Raw genomic sequence first — 20,724 nt, forward strand, 5'->3', positions numbered from 1 at the left:
AGCATATTTTACCTTTCAGGGAAGTCTGTCCTTTTATAGTTAATCTTTACTCGTTGCTCACTGAAATATAGTTTTCAGTGGAATAAAAGTCCAGGGATTTTCACATTTAGAATTAAGTGAACGTGGCAGAGGATTACACATTCCAAGAGGATATTCTGTAAATCTCTTTCCAGATAAAAGGAACTACAAGCAGTAGATTGTAGAAGTACCAGCTGCTCCCTTGGTTGTTCATAACATTTAGAACTGAAATTTATAGTATTGTTGCTAGAGGGGGGAAAAAGCTCTCAATCAATCAATCAAAATGGTTCCAAAATGCTGGCAAAGGTGTTCAGCATAGCGGTTAGCAGGATATTATTATCACTGTATAAAGCCATTCTAGAGAAGATGGATATTCTCTCCAATTTATCTCTCTAGTCTCCCTCATAACATTAGTATCCAAGTGCCTGAAATTATTACTGGGCAATGTTATCCCACTGAACTTTGAATCCAGATACTAAGGCTGGGAATTTTTAAAGGAGCTGAAGAGAGCTCATCGGGAGCTGGATGCCTAACTCCCTTCATCACCTTTAAAAAATCAGCCTAAATCTCTGGGTAACTGGGAGGCAGACCTTCAGTAACGTCTATGGTTTTGTCCCTCCCGTCACTGTTAATAGACTTATCATCAGATTCCGCCCTGGAGTAAGTGCTTGACACGCCCATTAAAGTCAATGAAAGATACTCTCAGTCTATAGCTGAATTTGGCTTCCAATGCAGATCAACAGAAGAAGCTTAGTTATAGCAATAAAAGAGACACAGGAACACAGATCTGATTTATTTTTTTGATCTTTCACTTTAGATACTACAACAAGGCCTTCAAACCATAAAGGGAAGCTTTCTCCAGGTTTCTGAGTTGACAGACCAGATAGCCCAACAGGTTAATGCAGCTACACAAGCAGTTCTCTCAGAGAAGTTGCATCCTCTCAAAAGGATAGCTTATTTGGAAAAGATGTTGCAGATGAAATCGGATGAATTTGAGGTACTTCTTATATAGTAAATTTGCTCTCAATACAGTTTTATTCTTCAACGAAATCATGTAGTTCCTGAACTGAAGTTCAGTTTGAATTAGAACTCGGTGAAATCTGAATGATAGCATCAGCTGAGCTATGAAAGAGAAATAAAGTCCTGGGAGAACAGGTGGGTTGCACTTTTATCGTGGGCTTGCTATGCTGTGTTCACTCAGTTTCAATTGTTTTCCCCTTCCACACACACCCTGCTCTGTCACACACTTGTAAGCAGGCCTGTTAATTTGTAATATGGATGGATCTTAATGTCTCCATGCATCATCCCAGTCCAATGCTTGGAAACTCAGGTTGTTTCCTGGAGATGATGTCTCTGATTCTTGATATCATGTGTAAGCTTTACCTGTAGTGTAATATAGTTTTATTTCCTTTCTAGTTGTGTAGTCGTTTTCTCTTATGTAATTTTGTGGTCTTACCACAAGTGATTTCCTTTGTCATTCTTGTCATTCATTCCTTACACAAGTATATTTGAGAGCTCTCAGGCAGAGGGTGACACTAGACTCCTTCCTGGCACAGGTCCCTCAACCCTGGAAATGGGGAGGGTAGAGAAAACATTGGGATCCCAGACCTAGTCCTGCATTTCTTCCCCTCAGATGGAGCCAGCTGGGAGCTACTAGAGCCCAAGTAATGCCCACAGCCCTATCTATAAGAGCAAATGGGACCAAACTCTCCATGTGGCTGATAAAGGAGCAGAACCATTTTCATGAATTTTCTGCCATCTGAGTAGCTGTGCTGTGGCTCCATAATTTCATTCTAAATCATCAAGTCCTTGGTAGCAAGTCTCTGCACAGCATGTCTGCCCTATTCTAGATCCATGTGGATCTCCCACAGTTCACAGGATATGGAGGCTCAGCTCCTTGCCACATGTCTGTATGTTGGGTTTGTCATGGTATAAACCCCCACTCTGAACCTTACCCCAAAAGATGGGGTACCAGCATGAATTCCTCTAAGCTCAATTACCAGCTTAGTACTTGTAGCGCTGCCACCAACCAGGAATTCCAGTGCTTGGTACACTCTGGTCCCCCCAAAACCTTGCCCGGGGACCCCCAAGACCCAGACCCTCTGGTTCTTAACACAAGGAAAGTAAACCCTTTCCCCCCATTGCCTATCCCAGACTTCCTCTCCCTGGGTTACCCCGGAAGATCACTGTGATTCCAACTCCTTGAATCTTAAAACAGAGAGGAAAATTCACCTTCCCCCCTCCTTCTCTCTCCCCCTCCCAGACTCTCCCTGAGAGAGAAAGTAATCCTAACACAGAGAGAAAATTAACCTTTCTCTCCCCCTTCCCTCCTTTCTCCCCACCAATTCCCTGGTGGATCCAGACCCAGTCCCCTGGGTTCTCACCAGAATAAAAAAACAATCAGATTCTTAAACAAGAAAAAGCTTTTAATAAAAGAAAGAAAAAACAGTAAAAATTATCTTTGTAAATTTAAGATGGAATATGTTACAGGGTCTTTCAGCTATAGACACTGGGAATATCCTCCCAGCCTAAGTGTACAAGTACAAATTAAAATCCTTTCAGCAAAATACAAATTTGAACTCCTCCAGCCAAATACACATTTGAACTCCTCCCAGCCAAATACACATTTGCAAATAAAGAAAACAAACATAAGCCTAACTCGCCTTATCACCTAGTACTTACTATTTTGAATCTATAAGAACCTCTATCAGGGAGATTGGAGAGAAACCTGGTTGCACGTCTGGTCACTCTCAGAACCCAGAGAGAACAACAACCAAAAACTAACAGCACACACAAAAACTTCCCTCCCTCAAGATTTGAAAGTATCCTGTCCTCTGATTGGTCCTCTGGTCTGGTGACAGCCAGGCTCACTGAACTTGTTAACCCTTTACAGGCAAAAGAGACATGAAGTACTCCTGTTCTATTAACCCTTAACTATCTGTTTATGACAGGGTTAAATCCTACTTCTCCTCAATTGAAAAATTGGGAGGAAACTGTATGTCGAAACTTGCAGAATTTACCAGCTTCTATAAGTATGATGCAGAGCTGATAAACAAGCCCAGGTTTCCAAAGTTAAAAAAAAAAAAAAAAAAAAAAAGGTCACTATAGGGCTTTAACAACAACACCATCTCTCCTCCCCAGTGAGTTATTTCTCACCATGACAGCAGACAGTGGTGCATCTATATGTAATGAAGCATTTTCTTCATTTTCATTTTACTTTCCTTGTTTTCTCATAGTCAAAAAAACGTATTGTGCTGTGGAAAAACAGCCATTAATTTCTAGAACTATGAAGCCAATAACAAGAAATCAAGGCTAAATATTTACTCTAAAAATGCAAGGACATATTCCAATGATAAAATCTAGAAAAAGAATATAAATAAGCTTGGATTAAATATAGACATAAATATTAACTACAAATACACCAGTTACTCTAATCTAGCAGCTGTTTGTTTTCCCAAGGATGCTGTTTATTATTCTCTTGCTCATATTGAATATATGTATTAAAGCTGATTATAATAAAAATAATCTCTCATCCTAGTTCAACCTTTTACAATTGATGGATTTCAGTAATTGTCTGGGCACAGTGGAAGCTCGAATTAAGACACCTATAGAAGTTTTGGATAAGTTGTATCTACAGAGAAAAGAAGACGACTCAGAATTACTCATGGTACATCCAGCTCTTATAACCATAAAGAAATAAATTATGCATATGTAAGAGAGTCTGTAGGATTCTTATTCATGTAGCACCATAGGTATTTCCTGTAGCTTAATTATCATAAATGTTACATGCACAAAAATGATGTTATAAGAACATTATTAAGGTAGCAAAGTCAAGCACTCAAAAGTTAGGAAATGCCAGAAATGCCTATGAAACCTGAATTTGGCCCCGACCTGCATATCCATTATGATACAGTCTTGAATTTCCTGATCACATACTATTTTTTTTCCACAAGGCCCCTAACTCATTTAGTGGAAAGCTCTGTGGCAGAAGCAGGGATAGAATCCAGTTGTCTATTCAGCTGCCTTAACAATGAGACCCTCCTTTCTTTTCCTGCAGTCCCCTGCCTTATTCACTACACACCTCTGATTTCTGCAGCAAAAAAGCAGGGGTCCTACAGACAACAATTTCCTTTACGAAATTAGCCTGATGGATACCCAGAGCAGGTCCATCCTATGCAGGGAATCAGGTAGGAGTCGTCTTGAAAAAAATAGTAATTTAAGTCTTTATCATAGAATATCAGGGTTGGAAGGGACCTCAGGAAGTCATCTAGTCCAACCCCCTGCTCAAAGCAGGACCAATCCCCAACTAAATCATCCCAGCCAGGGCTTCATCAAGCCTGACCTTAAAAATCTCTAAGGAAGGAGATTCCACCACCTCCCTAGGTAACCCATTCCAGTGCTTCACCACCCTCTTAGTGAAAAAGTTTTTTCTATTATCCAACCTAAACCTCCCTCACTGCAACTTGAGACCATTACTCCTTGTTCTGTCATCAGGTACCACTGAGAACAGTCTAGATCCATCCCCTTTGGAACCTCCTTTCAGGTAGTTGAAAGCAGCTGTCAAATCCCCCCTCATTCTTCTCTTCTGCAGATTAAACAATCCCAGTTCCCTCAGCCTCTCCTCATAAGTCATGTGCTTCAGCTCCCTAATCATTTTTGCTGCTCTCCGCTGGACTTTTTCCAGTTTTTCCGCATCCTTCTTGTAGTGTGGGGCCCAAAACTGGACACAGTACTACAGATTCCATTCACATTCACCAATGCTGAATAGAGGGGAATGATCACATCTCTCGATCTGCTGGCAATGCCCCTACTTATACAACCCAAAATGCCGTTAGCCTTCTTGGCAACAAGGGCACACTGATTCTCATCCAGCTTCTCATCCACTGTAACCTTTAGGTCCTTTTCTGCAGAACTGATTCCTAGCCATTCGGTCCCTAGTCTGTAACAGTGAATGGGATTCTTCCATCCTAAGTGCAGGACTCTGCACTTGTCCTTGTTGAACCTCATCAGATTCAGGGCCGGCTCTAGGATTTTTGCTGCCCCAAGCGAGAAAAAAAACCTCCTAGTGCGCAACTGCTGAAGCAAAAAACCCAACCCAGAATGCCACCCCTAGAATTCTGCCACCCCAAACATGTTCTCAGTTTGCTGGTGCCTATAGTCAGTTCTGATCAGATTCTTTTGGCCCAATTCTCTAATTTGTCTAGGTCCCTCTGTATCCTATCCCTATCCTCAAGCCGTATCTACCACTCCTCCCAGTTTAGTGTCATCTGCAAATTTGCCGAGGGTGCAGTCCACACCATCCTCCAGATCATTAATGAAGATGTTGAACAAAACCACCCCAGGACCGACCCTTGGGGCACTCCGCTTGATACCGGCTGCCAACTAGACTTGGAGCCATTGATCACTACCTGTTGAGCCCAACGATCTGGCTAGCTTTCTATACACCTTATAGTCCATTCATCTAGCCCATACTTCAACTTGCCAGCAAGAATACTGTGGGAGACCATATCAAAATCTTTGCTAAAGTCAAGGAATAACATGTCCACTGCTTTCCTCTCATCCACAGGGCCAGTTATCTCCTCATAGAAGGCAATTAGGTTAGACAGGCATGACTTGCCCTTGGTGAATCCATGCTGACTGTTCCTGATCACTTTCCTCTCCTCTCAGTGCTTCAGAATTGATTCCTTGAGGACCTACTCCATGATTTTTCCAGGGACTAAGGTGAGGCTGACTGGCCTGTAGTTCCCCGGATCCTCCGACTTCCCTTTTTTAAAGATGGGCACTACATTAGCCATTTTCCATTCATCCAGGTTCTCCCCCGATCGCCCTGAGTTTTCAAAGATAATGGCCAATGGCTCTGCAATCACATCCACTAACTCCTTTAGCACCCTTGGATGCAGCGCATCCGGCCCCATGGACTTGTGCTCGTCCAGCTTTTTTAAATAGTCCTGAACCACTTCCTTCTCCACAGCAAGCTGGTCACCTCCTCCCCATACTGTGATGCCCAGTGCAGCAGTCTGGGAGGTTCATGAAGACAGAGGCAAAAAAATCGTTGAGTACATTAGCTCTTTCCACATCCTCTGTTACTAGGTTGCCTCCCCCATTCAATAAGGGGCCCACACTTTCCTTGACTTTCTTCCTGTTGCTAACATACCTGAAGAAACCCTTCTTGTTAGTCTTAACATCTCTTGCTAGCTGCAACTCCAAGTGAAATTGGCCTTCCTGATTTCACTCCTGTATGCCCGAGCAATATTTTTATACTCCTCCCTGGTCATTTGTCCAATCTTCCACTTCTTATAAGCTTCTTTTTTGTGTTTAAGATCAGCAATGATTTCACTGTTAAGCCAAGCTGTCACCTGCCATATTTACTATTCTTTCTACACATCAGGATGGTTTGTTCCTGCAACCTCAATAAGGATTCTTTAAAATACAGCCTGCTGTCCTGGACTTCTTTCCCCCTCATGTTATTCTCCCAAGGGATCCTGCCCATCAGTTCCCTGAGGGAGTCAAAGTCTGATTTTCTGTCCAGCGTCCATATTTTGCTGCTCTCCTTTCAGGATCCTGAACTCAACCATCTCATGGTCACTGCCTCCCAGGTTCCCATTCACTTTTGCTTCCCCTACTAATTCTTCCTTGTTTGTGAGCAGCAGATCAAGAAGAGCTCTGCCCCTAGTTGGTTCCTTCAACACTTGCACCAGGAAATTGCCCCCTACACTTTCCAAAAATTTCCTGGATTGCCTGTGCACTGCTGTATTGCTTTCCCAGCAGATATCGGGGTGACTGAGGTCCCCCGTGAGAACCAGGGCCTGTGATCTAGTAACTTCTGTTAGTTGCTGGAAGAAAGCCTTGTCCACCTCATCCCCCTGGTCTGGTGGTCTATAGCAGACTCCCACCATGACATCACTTTTGTGGCTCACACTTCCAAACTTAATCCAGAGACTCTCAGGTTTTTCTGCAGTTTCATACTGGAGCTCTGAGTAGTCATACTGCTCTCTTCCATACAATGCAATTCCTCCACCTTTTCTGCCCTGCCTGTCCTTCCTGAACAGTTTATATCCATCCATGACCGTACTCCAGTCATGTGATTTATCCCACTAAGTCTCTGTTATTCCAGTCACATCATAATTTCTTGGCTGTGCCAGGACTTCCAGTTCTCCCTGCTTGTTTCGCAGGCTTCTTGTATTTATGTATAGGCACTTAAGATAACTCCCTGATCTCCTGCTTTCTCAGTATGAGGCAGGAGTCCTCCTCTCTTGCGCTCTCCTGGTCGTGCACAAGGCGGCTAAATTAAGATTGCACAGGCAACATCAATTCTTTGATTTCCTAACTTTTGAGTGCTTGACTTTGCCACCTTAATAATGTTCTTAATAATGTTAACATAGTATGTTTGTGTGTAATTTCCTAGGTTTTTTAAAAAGCAAACTGAAAAACCAGAAATCCCATCATATGTTATCTCTCTTCACAAGTATTGGAAATGAATAAAGTACAGTAGCCGCCTGGGTAATTTTAATTGCTAGCAGAAGATGGTTCTTCATCATTAAAAAAATTCTAAGGAAATCAGAAATGCAGTGGAATACTTTATCTGAAGAGCATTTCATCAGAATTACTGAATCCCCAGAGCAACATAAAACATACTGAGTTACTTTTAAAAAGGAATCAAAACATGGATTGCAGGCAGAATTGTAAAAGAGAAAAGGGAAACCTGCTGGATCTGAGATTGGTGTAATTCCCCCTCCTCAAACTTCGGTATGAAGTTTAAGCCCTGCCACTTACGGGTACTACAAAATACGCTATGCATAAACCCTTTACTGCTTCCATGAATGAGGATTCAGAAGGTGTGTCTGACTTTTCCCCCCAAGAATAGTGCAAAGGAAACTGAAAGTGAAAACTCTCTTGTTTTCAGTGCTCTCTACTGGAGGGATGACATAGCCCAATATGAACTAACTATGCTTCTTGAAATTCACCTTTTTTATCCATGACCCTTTTAACCTGAACATAAGGCATTGTTTACATTATGTTGTCAGACATCACAGAAAAGACTTATATTTTCTAGACATGGGAAAAAGGTGGTATTTCTATCAGTTATTTTGTTCCATTATTTGCAGAGCCACATGTTGGAGCTCACTGCAATGTCTCCTGACATTGAGAATCTGAATGAAGTGAGCTTTAGGCTACCACTCAGTGATTTCACTGTGAAGAAACTACAGAACCTGAATCGACAGTGGGCTCAGAAGACAGCAACAGCCCTGGAGCATTGCAGGTCAAAAAAGCACAATAATTCCCCCAACTGTTTCAGTGTGCATGAGGACAATTAAAAGCAGATTAAAATATTTTCCACAAGCTGGTTCCCAGATTTCCAAGAGGCTTGTCAAAAATAATTCCTCCATTTGAAACTAACTTAAAAACACTGCACCGATTTTGTTTGTTTTGTTTTTTAATATTTTTAAGTTGTTTGGAGCACAAAGGCACATGTGTTAGCATGTGTTTTGTGTAGAGACTAGCACAGTGGGACCTCATCTTGATTAGGGCCCATGGTGCTACCAATCTGCCCCCTTTGTTAGACCATAAACAATCATAACTGGAAAATATACAACAATAGACTGGTTCCTGTATTATTTCTCTTAACAGTGAATTTGAGGGAATTCAATCGGATGAAAAGAAATTTCTTCAGAAATGTGAAAACTGGATACAATTTCTAGAAAAGATGAAAGAGGGTTTAAAAGTGAATATTGCTGGCAGATTTGAAAAGCTTCAGGAACAACAGAGAATATATGAGGTAATAATGCTGAAGATTTAATCTGGGTTTTTAAAAAAATCTTGAAAACCATATCTTTGCAAAGAGATACTGTGGGTAGTATTATAGAACAGCAGCAGTCTGTGCAATATATAAATGGAATCCACTCAAAGTGTCAATAATACATTACACCTTGGGAACATTACATTGGGGCAAGGCTGAGAGGATACTTCTTGTCCCAGCTGAAATAAATCACAAAATCTGTATCTGCAAATACTAAATACCGTGCATTGCAAGTTAGACACACAGAGACAGGATGTCACCCAGAACTTTTTATAATTAGAAGTTGTGCATCTAATTCCACAAACATTATACTAAACATTTACTGCTTTGTGTAAAACTTGTACTCCTCAGGGCATGTGGGCCATATTCTGTTTCTTATTCACTAAATATGGAGCTGTTCAAAAATAGCTATTCCAGAATAATTCTGTGTGTAAAGTTTGTTTTTAAATGCCCATCAGTTACTGAATTAATATTGTTCTTATTTTTGCAATCTTTGCAGATGCTGCAAGCGGAGATTTCTGTAAATCAGCAGATTTTTAATTCTATCATATCCAAAGCATTACTTTTACTGGAAACAGGAGAAGCAGAAAAAAGGTAAAAAAAAAAAAAAAAAAAAAAAAAAAGATTTTTTTCCCCTTAGTTCTTACCAGGGGCATGCACAAGTGGGGGAGGGGCAATAGTTGGCCAGGGCACAGAACTCCTCCAGCCCTGCCCCAGCCCCAGGACCACAGGAGCTCTGTAACCCCGCCACAGCCAAGTATTTGTGGATACATTAATTCAGATAGCTTCACAGTGCATAGATTTTCATTGAAATGGTGAGTGTATGGCCATTTATTTCTATGCCTATGATTAAGGCTGCGGGTCTATCACGGATGTCATGGATTCTGTGACCTCCATGACTTCTGCAGCGACCAGTGCTGGCTCAGGGACTGGCAGAGCCAGGCAGTCCCTGGGCCAGCAGCATCAGTTTGGGTGTGTGGGACAGGGCTCAGGGCTAGAGGCAGGGGGTTGGGGTGCGGGGTGGCGCTTACCTCAGGATGGGGGACTCCCTGGCTCCCACTGGCATGTCCCTGCAGCTCCTAGGTGGAGCGGCAAGGGGGTTGTGCCTGTGCCTGTGCCTGTGCCTGCAGGTGCTGCCCCCACAGCTCCCATTGGCTGCAGTTCCTGGCCAATGGGAGCTGTGGAGCCGGCACTTGTGGTGGGAGCAACGTGCAGAGCCCCTGTGGCCTTCCCTCTTCCTAGGAGATGCAGAGACACGTGGAGCCAGGTAGGGAGCATGCTAACCATCCCCTGCAGTGTCCCAGGCTGTGTGCTGCTTCCTGGCCTCCCCTCCCAGCACCAGCGGGGGTCCTGGGCCATGCGCTGCCACCTGGCTGCCCCTCCCAGCACCACTAAGGGCCCTGGGCCACCACCGCCCCTGGACTGCCCGCCCGCCGAGCACCCGTAGCTCCCCGCCCAAGTTTTAGTTAGGGTATATAGTAAAAGTCATGAACAGGTCACGGTCCATGAATGTTTGTTTACTGCCCGTGACCGGTCCATGATTTTTACTAAAAATACCCATGACTTAAACGTAGCCTTACCTATGATGTATGTACATGTGTTAATATGGTTTAATGTGTATAATATGTGTGTGTTTAATGGGCCACTCCAAAAGCAGTCAAATTTAAATTCCTGCATATATTCCTAGGTCTTACACAGAGTAGTATTGGTGATTCAAGAGGTGACATGCTTCCCTCTGAGTCAATCCGGAACACCCTCAACTGTCCCTTAAAAGAGGCTTTTAAAACCCAAGTCAAAACCATGTGTGTTCATTAGAGCCTGTGGTACATCTTGCAAAAATAGAGGTGTGACCACTGATGTCCTGGCCAAGTTCCCCTTTGGGTAATAACTACATTCTGCCTACCAAAAATCCTCTTGTAGTTTCTCCTGGGATAAGATATTCTTCACTTCCTGCCCTAACTGTTCTGCACTGTTAAAGAGTTGCTATGTTTACAGCTGAGGTGGCTATCCTCTGGTGGTAGGTAGAATGATTGATTTAGTTGGGGATTGGTCCTGCTTTGAGCAGGGGGGTTGGACTAGATGACCTCTTGAGGTCTCTTCCAACCCTCATAGTCTATGATTCTATGATGATTCTATGGTTGCCATATGTAAAGGACTCAATCCTCTTTTCCTCCATGAGTACTCATGCCACAACAGGGTGAGAGAGCACTCAAGAAGGGCAGCTAGCAATGGAGCCTGCTGATTCTCCATTCACAATAGGACATGGTCTTCTTGCTAATTTTTGTAAACCCAACATGAACCTAATTTGGGTAATGGAGAGATGAGTTGTTTATTGGCCAGCATATGAACTCGTGGAACATCTCTAAGAATCACCCCATCCTCCATAGCAGCAGTAACATTGCAAGTGATTTACCTTTCCCCTTCCTCTTTTTTCTCTAAGGCATCATCTGAACTATTCAAAAAGTATGTTAGCTGAACCCATTTTTACTGGCATGGGCTGAAAACACTTCAGCTTGTTAATGTGGAGCAGGCAAAAGCATATTATATCGCATGGTAGAAACCAAAAACTGGGTTGAAGGGATTCAGCACTACACAGATTTTTTTTGTAATGCAGACGGGCTGTAATGCTCCACCTGCACTAGAGTATAATGATGACAGGAGGCTGTTCTAGCATTGCTGAAGTACAGCTCTATTTTGCAGTGCAGTTGCTGCCAGTATTAACTTCCATCCACTTCAAGAATGCATTTGGAACAACTTGCTTCTGGGTCTAGCTGTACCATATGCTGTTGTGCCATAGCAGGAGAAACTCTCGTGTTTGTTCTTGTATCATTTTATAGTTTTCTGTCACACAGAAGTTTTGATGCACAGAGGCAGCTTGTGCTTATGGTGCTCTATTTTGTCTTTGAATGTGCTTTTAAGGGGAAGATGGCATTCTGTATTAACACTCCAATCTCTGTCCTCTTCAGAACTGAGTTTATTTCCAAACTCACATTGCTGAAGGAGCAGTGGCAGAGTGTTATCCGGATGGTTCAGCAGAGGAAGAAAGATATCGATGGACTTGTGAAGCAGTGGCAGCACTTCAGGGTTTCTCAACAGAATCTCACAAATTTTCTTACTTGTACAAATAACTTAATAGCTGCTGTGAGGAGCCAGGACAGCTACAGCCTTTACCATCTTAGGAATCTAATTCATGATTTCAAGGTCATATTTTTATTTCTTATAAACAAATAGGTGGTCAGTGATTTTTCAGATTGAAATGACATGTATCCAGAAAAATGAAAGGACTTCAAAGGCATTCACTTTTTGCACAAGACAAATTGTTGATTTCTTTTCTTAAAGGGACAGTTTCATTAAAACTTGTCTTGATTTATGCATTGTGAAAACCCACAATAAACTCCTAAAATAAAATTATGATCTGGGAGCAGATGAAGTTTTTAGTGAATCTGTCCTGATTGAAAAGATTCAAAGAACCTCAACAAGCTCTCGCTAAAGCACATAGATTATGCCTGCCCATAATATTGCAGAAAGTCAGCCCTGTTTCCTTTTGCTTGTCTTCATTTGAGTGACCTCTGCGAGTAAATTTCAAAATTCCCAATAGTTCGTGAGTATTTACTATAATTGGGAGGTTTTATGTTAATGGGAATGTTGAACTGAACATTAACAATTTAAGTTACCAGAGCTGATTGTTTTTTAATTTAAATGTGACCCTATTCAAAAAAAGTAGCTTTAGGTTGAATTATGAACCAAAACCAGAATCTCTTGCTTGGTTAATAGGGCAACACTGTCACGAATTTCTGGATAGAGAAGCTCTTAAAGCTAATAGTTTAAAGTGTAATAGGAATCTGAGTTTAAAGTTGAACAATGTCTGATTTGAAGCCAGATATATATTTGATAGAGTACTAAATAATTTTTTGCTTTGGAGAGAAATATTCTGTGATAGAATATTTTAAACAATAATATGTTCTATTAGATTAGCCGAACTATTTTTATTTCATTAGAACCTGATTCTGCCAACCTTCCTCATGTCCAGTAGTACTTTACTATGGGAGACGAGCCCATAATAGTAAGGGCGCTTGCTAGTGTAAACATGGCTTTGTTCACATTATTGCACAGAATTGCGGTTTACACTTGTCCTTTTTAAAAATAAGAGGTGAGAAAACTACAGTGTAGACAAGGCAACAATAGTTAGTTATGGAATAACCATCAGATAGAGGAAGTTTCCTCCTAACTTCTGTCATTTAGTCTCTGGTTTATGACTTGAAGTATGAAAGCTTATATTCCTTAGTAAAAATATATCTCATGTAGTGTAACTGTAGATCTTCTTATCAATATAAATATCTAAAGGTTTCCTGAGTGGCACTAAACTTTTGGCCTCAGTGATACTTTGAGGCAATGAGTTCCATAGATTGATTATGTAATGTGTAAAAAAAATTTTCCTTTCATTAGTTTTAAATGTGTTGCCTTTCAGTTGAATTGATTATTCCTTTATATTTTAACAATCTGAATAGGAGTACCTAACTGGCCTGTGTATAAAGCAATCAAAAAAATTGGCTTTGATTAATTATTACAATACTCTTTCTGCACAGATACAATCCATTAACATTAGGACCTAGGAATATTATAAATTTTAAGACTTTCAGTGCCCTGCTCCTTTGTTGCTAGCCTCATTTGTTTCATGTTTATTTTCTCCTGTTGTTAAAGGTGACCTTCGGGGGACTTTAAAAATTATGCTAGTACCTGTTTTTGCTTCTTTATGATGCATACTGAAGGCCAAAAAGTCTGGCTTTTATGGATGTTTTTCTGCTTAGTTCTTTACCCTAAAAATAACAGGAATGTTAACTTTCATCTTCCCTATTTTTGATGAAGATATTGTTAGGGTTCACAGAGGAGGGATGTTTTTAGCTTACTTTACTGAAATGAGGTGTTCAGTCTTTAACAAAGACATTCTTTCTCCAATATGTTTGCTTAGTCATTGAAGTTAAAGAGTTGTTAACAAATGCAACATTTTATTAAACACTTGACTTTTTAACTATATGACTAAAAATCCCATCTCTCTCAATTGCTCCACTTTCTTGGTGTAATCATTTAAATCATTATAAAGTCAGCATAGCATCTTATAGACTCAAAGCAAGCAGGAAAAAATGCAGGGTTGAGGAGTTTTGTTTGTTTGTTTGTTTTTACACATAACAAAAAGATAATAAAAACAAAGAACAAGCCTATTTTTTTCACCCTTTTAAAAAGTGAAATGCCACGCAGGTTTGTAAAGCTCTCTAATCCTGGGGCTGAGATTTAGAATGTTGTGGTTGGTTTTTTAGAACAAGGAAATACTTCTTCAGAGATGGCAAACCACATTCTCCCTCACTCTTGATACTGGGGAGAAGTTATGTAAAGACTCAGACCTGGAGACCAATGCTGTAATACAAGAGGAACTCATCCAGTTACAGGAGAATTGGAATGATGCCCAGCTTCAAGTGGAGATGATCATGAAACAGCTCCTCGGCACTGTGCAGGTACTCGACAGGTGTTCTCTGGGGAGAAGGACACCTTGAGATGCCTGCACATTCCGGTTCCCACGTGGAGGAGTTCCAGGGCAGCTTGACCAGTCCTAGGGACAAGCCAGCTAGTGGCGTGGAGAGGCTCTCTGCAGCAAGTGCCCAAGGAGCCCCAGAAAGAGTAGCAGCTTCCCAGCTCTTTGTTTTCCCTTCTGTGGATCCTAATGTGCAGGCCCTGCAAAGACTACTACATGACTGGGCTGCAGTAACACCCACAAACAAGCTTACAGGTTGGGGACACAGAGCCCCTAAACCAGTGCCTTTGATTAGGGATGTGGGGTGTCATGGTGGCACTGTTGTCCCCCACTTGCCCTTGCAGGGGTGTGTCTCAGTCAGTGGCCTCTAATCTCAGGTAACAGCTTCATTTTGAAGTTGTCAAAAGTCTCCCATTCCCCTTGCTTCCCCAGCAGAGTTCCTTGCCAGTAAAGCATCAAGTGTGAACTCCCCAACTCTAGACTCTGAGGAGGCTCTGTGACTCCCTTTGAGATCATTCCCCAACAGCTCCATCACTCTATATCTGGGGGTTGTGGGAAGGCTGAAGTCACGGACTGTACCTCTGTGGAGAGGGGCTGGGTAGCTGGGTGGATACTGCTATAATGGGCTTCCGCTCTTTTGGACTGCAGTAATGGTCTGTGGGCATGGAGCCTGGCTGGGCTGTGGAACTCTGCTCACACTTTTCAGCCATGAAGCACTGGGTGATAACTGGGGCCAGTGGCATTAGTCACGCTTCTTTACTCTTATAGAGCCATTATAGGTGCAGACTGTGCCAGAGGCCATATGCACCTCAGCATGTATACCCCTTCTGAAAATTAAGAGGTAGATTCATGAACATTTCCTCTCTGTAGTAAATTTGTGTTTCAAAGCATAAAAACTTGATATCGCTTTAATTGATCCCCATTATAATTTGAAACTATGCTCCAAAGAATCTTAGTTTGAATAGGAGGAGATATGAACCACTTGAGCTAAAATGCACTTCAAGGCAAACATTAAATACAAGAGGGCTCAATTCTCCCATTAATCCATGAATGAAATTCTTATTAGGGACAGTGTGCATGCACTGAGAGAAGATCCTGATGATCAGTCCTCTAAAACAAATTAATTTATAAATTGCTGTTCTTTAATTCATCCATACAGTACAGTACATTCATATTGTGAGGTATTTGTCATTCATAACTTCCTTGTTTCTGTAAAAAACAGACCTGGGACAGCTGTGAAAAGCTAATCAAGGAATTGGAAAGCAGGTTGCGAGAGCTTGAGGAAAAAGTAAAAGATCCACTTCCAGAGGAACATGAAGAGCTCTACAAAACCAAGGAACATGTTAAGGTATTGAAAGCACATTTTGTAGAAAAATATTCCTTGTACAATACTTGAGCCCCTAGGAGACTGGAGTTCTGTCTTGCCTGCTCCTCTGTGAAACTGAGTTCTTCTGTGCTACTGGTAAATTGCCTCTGCCCCTCCCCCCATGTCTGAGGTAACATCCTAATCTCTGCAAGTGCTGGAATTTTTTTAATTTGGCAAGACATTTCTTATGTCCTCGATGGGACACAGAGGTTTATCACTTCCCCTGCCTCTCCAAATAAATAAATACATAAATAAAAATTCACACCCATTAAAATAAGAAGCTAAAATTCCCTTCTCCCCATCTGTCACTCACCTTCCTCCTCTCTATGCGGTTGGATGTCTTTATTCATTGTGTTATCAGTCTATTATAGACTGTAAAATTCTCCAGGCAGGGACCTTATTATTCCCCTTGCACACCTGTGGCATGCTGAAAATAATAGAGAAAAGGAAAGGAGCGCCAGAGTGGGGCAGCAGCTGTTTAAGCCTTTGCTGCCAATGTCCTGCCATGAAAGTTAAATGGCACGGAAAGTATTTCCAGTGCATGACTCGTTCTGGTAATTTTGCGTTTGGCTTTGTGGCATTCTGCTTTATCACCATGTTTATGAACTGAATTGCTTGTTCTTTGTGGATGCCTTTGCATCGCTATCAGCTCCCTGAGATCTTCTTTGTGATAGCTGGCTTCCTTTCATGTGCAGGAACAGTCTGCTTTCAAACACGTGTGTTGACACAGTGTTTATTAAAAATGCCTGCACCCTGTCTGCGTACAGCCACCACCACTGAGAATACCAGCAGTGGAGCTTTGGCAATGGAGAACAAGTGCCAAATTGTGTCAGTATAGAAGCAGCCCTTAGGTACAAAGGAAAGTATAGAAGGACCAAATAAAGACCCCAGTTTCTTCATTTGATCTTTCTTTTCGTGCATAGAGCACTGGACTGGGACTCACACAGGAGACCTGGGTTCCATTCCTGGGTCTGCCACTGGCTTGCTGGGTGAGATTGGGCAAATCACTTCCTTCCCTATGCCTCAGTTTATCCACCTGTACAGAAAATAATAATGGGGATAATGACCTCCTTTGTAAAGCACTTTGAGATCTAAAGATGAAAAGCGCTATATAAGAGCTAGGACAGGGGTGGCCAACCTGTCGCTCCAGAGCCACATGCGGCTCTTCAGAAGTTAATACACGATTCCTTGTATCGGCACCGATTCCGGGACTGGAGCTACAGGCGCCAACTTTCCAATGTGCCGGGGGGTGCTCACTGCTCAACCTCTGGCTCTGCCACTAGCCCTGCCCCCACTCCACCCCTTTCCACCCTCTCCAGCCCTTGCTCCTTCACCCCCCCTGGCCGTTGGGGGAGGCTAGCCCCCAGCCCCTCCCCTGCTGCCTGAGGCCCTACCCCTCACCCTCCTCTTCTGCTCCCCCTCCCCCCGCAGGAGCCCGGAGCAACCTCCCACTTCCCAGCCCTGGGCCACCCGAGCACCCTCAGCCCCAGAGCTCCCTACCCTGGCTCCGGGCAGTCCGGCCACAGCGCCCCCAGCCATGGAGCGACAGCAGCCCAGCGTAGAGCACCAGAGCTGTGGACGGGCCCCCAACCCCTGCGCTGGGCAGCACGGTCCCAGCACCCGGAGTCATTGCGGCAGCTACCTCCCATAGCCCTAGCTAGCCTGGGCTACGGAAGAGAGGGGCCCCGGGAAGGAACTGCAGGAAGAGGCTTAGGGGTGGAGCGTGGGCAGGGCCACACCAGGTTCTTTGCAGGGAGACAGCCTCCCCCAGCCCATGTAGAAGAACTATGAGGGTAGGAGGAGATGTCTGCTCCTCTTGTGCTTTTTTTTCTGGTCCAGTTTACCTCTCTAGAGGCAGAGCATTTTTCCTTGTTAGCAGAACCAGGAAGGTTTTTTGACAAGTTTTCTTTACTGTAAAATGTGACTTTCCCTCGTGTTTAGAACACAGATATTTCCCTACTGCAGTTTGTTGTGCAATTACTCCTCTACTTCAGTGACAACGTTAACACAAACACTTTTTAAAAGCCATCAGGAAAGATTATCTCCTTGTAACTAAAGAAATGGGTCTAGAGGTTGTTGGGTTTTTTCTTTGTTTTTTTAAATTTTAATATTTTTTAAAAAGTCCGGTCGGCAGCGCAGTGGCGCTAAGGCAGTCTCCCTGGCGCCGCACGGCTCTCAGAAACTGCCAGCATGTCCGGCTCCTAGGCAGAAGGGCAGCTGGCCAGGGAGGCTCCATGCGCTGGCCTTGTCCTGAGTGCCAGCTCCCCAGATTTCATTGGCCGGGAACTGCCAGGGGGAGCTGTGAGGGCAGTGCCTGCGGGCAGCACACAGAGCCCCCTATGCCTAGTAGCCAGGCCTGCTGCCACTTCTGGGATCTGCGCAGAGTCAGGGCAGACAGAGACCCTGCCTTAGCCCCGCTGTGCTGCTGACCAGGAGCTGCCTGAGGTCAGCACCACCCGGTCGGAGCCCACACCCAAAACCCCCTCCCACATCCCAACCCCCTGCCCGATCCCTGAGCCCCCTCCTCCACCCCAGTTCTCTCGCTCCTGAGCCCACACCTCCAGCCAGAGCCCACATCTCCTCCCGCACCCAACCCCAGAGCCTGCACCCCTAGCCGGAGCCCATACCACCTCTTGCACCCCAACCCCCTGCCCCAGCCCAGTGAAAGTGAGCAAGGGTGTTCGGTTTTGTGCGATTAGAAAGTTGGCCACTCTGCCAAATCCTGCAGCAGTGTATCAGAAGATGTTGGGTGTTGGATATCTAGTAAAGACTATTTTAGTATTTTATAGAGTAACAGGAGGCTTGTTTCTGCACTAATGAAATCAACAAGAGCTATGCCATTGAATTTAATGAGCTCTGGATCAGGCTCAGAATAACTAACAATGGAGGGAACCCTCTAATAAAGCTAAAGAGAGATTAATCTTTTAAGCTAACCATTTCTCTTCCCACCCTCCCCCAAACAGGATGCAGAGATAGAAGGAAAAGGAAAGGGAGGCTGACCTAAAAGCATCCTAGCAAAGGCTTTCACAGCTTTACTCTTTTGGCTGCCTATGTGTAAATTTCCCCTCCTCTTTTTCTGTTTTCCCCTCCCCCACAGGCCAGTCAGAGGATTAAACCAACAGGTTTTGAAAAAACACAGGGGCTTAATCTAAAGGATTGTTTCCCTTGTGTTTAAATGCAGGAACTGGAGAAGTCACTTGCAGACTGGAATCAAAACGTGAAAGAACTTGATAATATGAAGGCAGACTTGGCTCATTATATCCTTGCAGAAGATGTGGTGCTGCTGAAGGAGCAAGTAGAGCATTTGCACAGGAAATGGGAAGAACTCTGCTTGCGAGTAAGTCACTTAGCTGTTGACTTATACTGTTCATGTCCTTATTCTTTGTTGATGTGTTTAGGGTGCAATGTCTTGCCGGGTCTAACCAGCAGAAAGAAACATGCTTTAGTGGAGTCTCTTTTGTTGCATTCTTTGCCGATGCAGTTTCTTTATAGCAGCATGGCTGAACAATAGTGGAATAAAGTTAGTCTGGGCTCTGCTCTCTTTGTTTCCATAACACACACTGCTCCAGTTTTGCAAACTCTTAGCAATGGAGTGTATGAAAGAAATGCAACTGTTGGGTGAAATGGATGGCTTTGTTCTAACTAACAAACTAGAGTGCTATGGCTAAACAGAGGAATTGCCTGAGGTGGAGGGAAAAAGTGGGGGGAATTGTTTTGCTGTTCCTGCTACCTACTTTGGCTTATGAATTCACAAGTGATGGCATGTTGCATAGGCTTATGTAAAATACAGCTCCAAGAAAGCTAATAAATGAAATTGAGAAATAAATTAGCTTTTCGGTATGTTTAGTAAAAAGGACCGAAACATATTAAAAATGGACTTGCCCGTTCTTTAATATAATGTATTTCCAAAACTTTGCACAGTTTACTGTTCAACATTTGCCATCTTTTGTGGCTTACTGCTTTATTACATTTAGTTAGTACTGCGTTTAAATGTACTGGCCCAGATTCATTCACAGAAGCCAATGGAGTTACACCAGGAATGAATTTGGCTCACTGAATTTATAGATTGGTATATATCGGTGTGTAAAAAATACCCCTGGGTATTAATAGGGAAAGGTAATAGATAAAGAAACAAAATGCTAGATTTTAAGATTATTGATTTAAGTAGATAGCTTAGCAGATAGTTCTAAGCTAGCGACAAATGGAACCCTTTATAGTCATAGAATTACACAGCTCTTTTTTGTAGATTACAAAAGAAACCTGTAGAAACAAAGTTCTCTTAGTATTTAGGGCCCAAACCTTACCTAGGCAAAGGGAGTTTGGGTGCAATGGGAATTTTGGTGGAATAAGGATTGCAGTCAGGCCCTTCATAATAACTTTGATGTGGGGAAATATTTTGCCTTAAACAGAAGCCAGGGCTACACTACAGAGTTAGGTCTACATTTTCGACCTAACTCTGTGTCTACACTACAGCATTGTTCCTGCCAATGTAAGCCCTCCAGTATATCGAGCTTAATAACTCCACCTTCACAAGAGGCGTAGCGTTTAGGTCAGTGTAGTTAGGGCGCCATAGTGTCTGTGTAGACACTGCTTTACTTACATCACCTGTCAGCTCTGCATGGAGCTCACAGCTCTGAGGCACTATGCAGAGCCAACAGCCCAGGGTATCGATGCCCAGCAGCAGGGCTCCGCACGGAGCCAACAGCCCAGGCAATCAGTGCCCCACTTACGTTGGTGCCAGCACTCCTGGTAAGGGGACACACCACCAGCAGAAGGAAGGTAGGGTGGACATGAAAAACCGCAGTAATTATTGTGGTGGCTGTACATTGACCTGGCATAGGTCAGTTTAATAATGTAGCGTAGACAAGGCCTGAATGGCTAATCCAATGAAATGTTCATTATTTTACTTACTACAGCAGATTCTGAACACTGAGAATGTGAGACTTGAAAACATGTAGGTACAATATTTTCAAAGTTGGATGCCTGATTTGGGGACCTTCTGTATATTCATATTTA

At 43.1% G+C, this 20,724-nt stretch overlaps 1 protein-coding gene across 7 annotated transcripts in view; it reads left to right on the plus strand.

The window, feature by feature from the left end:
* The window catches only part of SYNE2 (spectrin repeat containing nuclear envelope protein 2), a 268,235-nt gene that overhangs the window by 205,611 nt on the left and 41,900 nt on the right, over nucleotides 1-20,724 (plus strand). For 6 of the 7 annotated variants that reach the window (XM_030558561.1, XM_030558559.1, XM_030558562.1 and 3 more), the window contains 9 exons: nucleotides 836-1,015; nucleotides 3,557-3,685; nucleotides 8,124-8,278; nucleotides 8,647-8,794; nucleotides 9,315-9,409; nucleotides 11,782-12,016; nucleotides 14,131-14,325; nucleotides 15,565-15,690; nucleotides 18,890-19,045. In XM_030558561.1, the coding sequence (XP_030414421.1) occupies nucleotides 836-1,015; nucleotides 3,557-3,685; nucleotides 8,124-8,278; nucleotides 8,647-8,794; nucleotides 9,315-9,409; nucleotides 11,782-12,016; nucleotides 14,131-14,325; nucleotides 15,565-15,690; nucleotides 18,890-19,045 (1,419 nt within the window). Of the gene's footprint in view, nucleotides 1-835; nucleotides 1,016-3,556; nucleotides 3,686-8,123; nucleotides 8,279-8,646; nucleotides 8,795-9,314; nucleotides 9,410-11,779; nucleotides 12,017-14,130; nucleotides 14,326-15,564; nucleotides 15,691-18,889; nucleotides 19,046-20,724 lie in introns of those variants that run through there. The other variant, XM_030558566.1, reaches the window with a different exon arrangement.

Source organism: Gopherus evgoodei, chromosome 4, assembly GCF_007399415.2.
Source record: "Gopherus evgoodei ecotype Sinaloan lineage chromosome 4, rGopEvg1_v1.p, whole genome shotgun sequence".
NCBI lineage: Eukaryota > Metazoa > Chordata > Testudines > Testudinidae > Gopherus > Gopherus evgoodei.